The 4,776-nt window shown below is 40.1% G+C and overlaps 1 protein-coding gene across 1 annotated transcript in view; it reads left to right on the top strand.

Annotated features, from left to right (window-relative positions):
* LOC107573864 (FACT complex subunit SPT16) overlaps positions 1-4,776 on the top strand; it is a 24,961-nt gene that overhangs the window by 1,191 nt on the left and 18,994 nt on the right. Inside the window, exons 3-6 of the mRNA XM_016260320.1 lie at positions 2,463-2,615; positions 2,709-2,855; positions 4,004-4,155; positions 4,235-4,407. Coding sequence (XP_016115806.1) covers positions 2,463-2,615; positions 2,709-2,855; positions 4,004-4,155; positions 4,235-4,407 — 625 coding nt within the window. The remainder of the gene's footprint in view (positions 1-2,462; positions 2,616-2,708; positions 2,856-4,003; positions 4,156-4,234; positions 4,408-4,776) is intronic.

Here is a 4,776-nt window from a genome sequence, read left to right as displayed (position 1 = left end):
AGTTCGTAAAGAGAGTCACGCGCTTCATTCCTGAATGATTCAGCCACTCGAACGAATCAAATGAATGAATGATTCAAATGATTCAAAATCTGTGGCTTGCCGCCACCTGCTGGCGGATTCAGTTTCGTTTTTAGTAGGCATGCACCGATACCACTTTTCCCAGTGCTCGCCCGATACCGATACTTTTAGTTTTGGTACTTGCCGATACCGATATTTTTATTGCATTTGTAAATTTTTTTAAATATTGGGTACAGAAACCAAAAGGGTACGTATAATGTTAGTGGGTTAACTTCATTTATCAAATAGATACAGTCAAACCAAAATGTATTCAGACACCTTCAACATTTCTCACATTATCAGTTTATTCGCTATAGTTTAGAAAATGGTAATAAAATATAACAAGAACTCAATTCAGTCAGAACAAATTTTGGGCTTGATTTCTCACAGTTTAGTTTATTCTGCTATCCTCGCTTGCATAAATGAACTATAGTGTCCTGCACCCGCTAGTCAAAACATATCAAATTATATCTGGTCTCTGAATCATTTTTGGTTTCACATATCCACTCGTTATAAATCTCCTAACGGTGATATTTTCAGAAATACAAGTCGTGTTTTTTCATCTGAAACGTGCTGCGGAGTTTCGTTTTTAGTAGGCATGCACCGATACCACTTTTCCCAGTGCTCGCCCGATACCGATACTTTTAGTTTTGGTACTTGCCGATACCGATATTTTTATTGCATTTGTAAATTTTTTTTAAATATTGGGTACAGAAACCAAAAGAGTATGTATAATGTTAGTTGGTTAACTTCATTTATCAAATAGATACAGTCAAACCAACATTTATTCAGACACCTTCAACATTTCTCACATTATCACAGTTTATTCGCTATAGTTTAGAAAATGGTAATAAAATATAACAAGAACTCAATTCAGTCAGAACAAATTTTGGGCATATTTGTCACAGTTTAGTTTATTTTGCTATCCTCGCTTGCATAAATGAACTATAGTGTCCTGCACCCACTAGTCAAAACATATCAAATTATATCTGGTCTCTGAATAATTTTTGGTTTCACATATCCACTCGTTATAAATCTCCTAACGGTGATATTTTCAGAAATACAAGTCGTGTTTTTTCATCTGAAACGTGCTGCGGTTTATATTCTAAAGCCTCTCATATAATGCAGAAACACTCAAGCAAGCGAAACACGCGCAGCGCGTGCAGGTATTTGTACTGATGCAGAATAGTACAGCCTAGCGCATCTCACACAAGCTGCTAGATTCACTTTCGCCTGAAAGTCGTGTATGCCTAAGGTTGAAAATAGATGATGTTTATAGTGAATGCCCCGATAAATGGTCTTATTTTTACGATTTAGTTTTAATCCAAATGATGCGTGTGCTAAGTGAGTGAACATCAAAGATCACACAACAGAAGTGCGCTCTCTCTCTCTCTCTCGCTCTGTCTCTCTGTCTCTCGCTCTCTCTCTCTCTCTCTCTACCGTTAAGTAACTTGTGCATTTTTACTTGTTTTTGACATATCCGACCGAACTACAGACTTTCCAGTGGTGTCTGTGAGAAAGATATATTCACTCGACAAGCTTGCGCATCTGTGCCGCTGCGCGCTCAATCCACTCAGCGTGCTTTGTTTATCAGCTCGCGCACACCAGCTATACAGGCGTTAATACTGAATGTTTAACATTATATTCATTGCATACATATACTTCGTAGTAGACATCCTTAACTCCATTCTGCTGTCTGTTGTTCTGTTGTCGGTGTTTCTTTGTCTGAATATGGCACTTATCACATGCTGTGTGGTATCGGCGTTTGGTATCGGGGCATTTTAACGAGGACGAGTACATGAGACCAGTATCAGGCCTGATACCGATCGGTGCATCCCTAATTTTTAGCATATAATTTCAGTTATTTAATATTTCTGTATTAAAAATTTTATATTTAAAATATTAATCTCCACATGAATTTATGAATTTAATTGCACTCATGCCACCTCTGAGCCTCATTAAACGTCTGAAAATGTACCTACAAGCCACTTTTGTGTTCTTCTCTGTAGTACAAATTAATTTATTAATACTAAAAAAGATTGTAAACATACATTTTTGAATTTGACATAGATGCCATTACAAATGTAAAAAGAACGTCAGCTCGTATTAGGAAGGCTAATTTTTGATCAGAATTTGATTATTGATCAGAAGGTGCTCCTACATTTTTAAATTAGGAGGACAAGCGCTCCTGACTGAAATTATAGGCTAAAAATGAAACTAAATCCACCAGCAGGTGGCGGCAAGTCAGTGATTTTATCACTGAATCATTCAGTCAATTGATTCGCTCGAACGGCTGAATCATTCAGGAATGAAGCACGTGACTCTCTTTATGAACTGACGGAACACTTGAATCCCTGTGAAACACTTTAAAGCAGCGACGGGTTTAAAGTCTGATTGTGTGACAGAACGAGAGCAACAAGGTGAACTTCGAGAAGATGATTGAAGCCATCCGCGGAAGTAGAGACGGCAAGACGGTCGGCGTGTTCATGAAGGACAAGTTCCCGGGAGAATACATGAAGAGCTGGAGCGACATGATCACGGCCGAGGGCCTGGAGAGGGTCCGCTTGACTGGCTTTCACACGCAAACCTTACTACACCGATGACATTGCGATCAAATAAGCTGAACGAATGCATTTCTGGTGGTCTGTCAGGTGGACGTCAGCACGGCGGTGGCCTACACGATGGCGGTGAAGGAGGACGGAGAGCTGGCGCTCATGAAGAAGGCGGCTGCCGTCACCAGCGACGTCTTCACCAAGTTCTTCAAGGAGCGAGTGATGGAGATCGTGGACGCCGACGAGGTTCGTTCACGCGCGGCTTGCTTTATCCTTCGTGTAGCGCAAACTTTTCAGCTCGCAGAGCCATGAAGGTCAGGGGAAAAGTTAGGGTTTTGTCTTTGAAGAGCCGGAGAAGTTTGGAATCTTTAAGGTTTTGAATGTTTCGGCTTCTGGCTGCATTTATTTGATCTAAAATACAGTAAAAAAAATATGAAAAATTATTACAATTTAAAATGACAGTTTTCTATGTTAAACTGTAATGTATTTCTGTGATGTGCAGCTGTATTTTCAGCATCATTACTCCAGTCTTCAGTGTCACATGATCTTCAGAAATCAGTATAATATGCTGATCTGCTGCTCGAGAAACATTTCTGATTATTATCAATGTTGAAAACATTAATATTTTTGTGGAAACTGTGATGCATTTTATTTTTCAGGATTCACAGCTGAATATAAAGCTCAAAAGAACAGCATTTATTTGAGAGAAATCTGCTGTAACATTAGAAATGTCTTTATGGTCACGTTTGATCAGTTTAATCCGTGACTGATAAATAAAAACATTTCTGTATTAAATCATCTAAAAATATGGGATAACAAGTCTTATAATTTTAAAAGTCTTAATTGTGTGATTAAACTTCAAAAGGCGATAATTTAATAAATGTAAATATTTTAGTATCATTGAGATACTATTGTCGTTTTAAATTTTTATAAATTTGTCTTCATTTTAATTTAAGATTTAGTAATTTTGTTGTTTTTGTCACTATTGTTTTAACCATTTTTATTCATTTTTGACTCCGTTTTTGGTTATTTTAGTACATTTTTAAAAAAGTTCTTTAACATTTTTAAAGTTTATTTCAAGCAGCAAGCGTTATGAATTTTGGTTTGGAATTGTGGTTTCAGAGCAGTGCGCGATATCAGTCAATCTTTCATTCATACATTTTATTATATTGCTACATAAACCAATTACAAATGTATGTATTGAATAAAACATGTCTTAAGTATTTCCCTGTTTTGCAGTTGAATGTGACACAATTAAGTAAAATAATCTGAAATGCACGCTTGAATTCATGTTGGTTTTATTTAGCATTGCAGTGGAGACCCAGAGTTGTTCTGTGGCTAATGTTTTCCGGTCCGTATGCTAACCTCTGTCCGTCTGTGGTGATGTTCCTCAGAAAGTCAAGCACAGTCGTCTGGCCGAGTCGGTGGAGAAGGCCATTGAGGACCGGAAGTTTCTGGGCGGCGTGGACCCGTCGACGGTGGAGATGTGCTACCCTCCCATCATTCAGAGCGGCGGCAGCTACAGCCTGAAGTTCAGCGTGGTCAGGTGAGAGCCGCAGACACGCACCGCATCCATCATCTGAGGGAGATGCTCAGACGCTAAACGTGTGACGTTTCTCTCCCAGCGATAAGAACCACATGCACTTCGGCGCCATAACCTGCGCCATGGGCATCCGCTACAAGTCCTACTGCTCCAATCTGGTGCGCACGCTCATGGTGGACCCGCCGCAGGAAATGCAGGACAATTACAACTTCCTGCTGCAGGTGGAGGAGGAGCTTCTGAAGGAGATGAAGCACGGTGAGCAGAAGCAGCAGTGTGCGCGTGCCTGTCTGTGCGCGTGCCTGTCTGTGCGCGTGCCTGTCTGTGCGCGTCTGTGTCTGTCTGTCTGTGTTTCTCTGTGAGTGTGTGTGTCTGTCTGTGAGTGTGTGTGTGTGTGTGTGTGTGTGTTGATCAGTGTTTTATCATCAGTGTGTGTGTGTTGATCAGTGTTTTATCATCAGTGTGTGTGTGTTGAGTGTCTGTGTGTCTGTGTCTGTGTCTCTGTCTCTGTCTCTGTCTCTGTGTGTCTGTGTGTCTGTGTGTCTGTGTGTCTGTGTGTCTCTGTGTGTCTGTGTCTGTGTCTGTGTCTGTCTCTGTGTCTGTGTCTGTGTCTGTCTGTGTGTCTGT

This window comes from Sinocyclocheilus grahami, unplaced genomic scaffold (genome assembly GCF_001515645.1).
Source record: "Sinocyclocheilus grahami isolate Dianchi unplaced genomic scaffold, SAMN03320097.WGS_v1.1 scaffold2052.1, whole genome shotgun sequence".
Classification (NCBI taxonomy): domain Eukaryota; kingdom Metazoa; phylum Chordata; class Actinopteri; order Cypriniformes; family Cyprinidae; genus Sinocyclocheilus; species Sinocyclocheilus grahami.
This window is presented reverse-complemented; position numbering and strand designations above follow the sequence as displayed.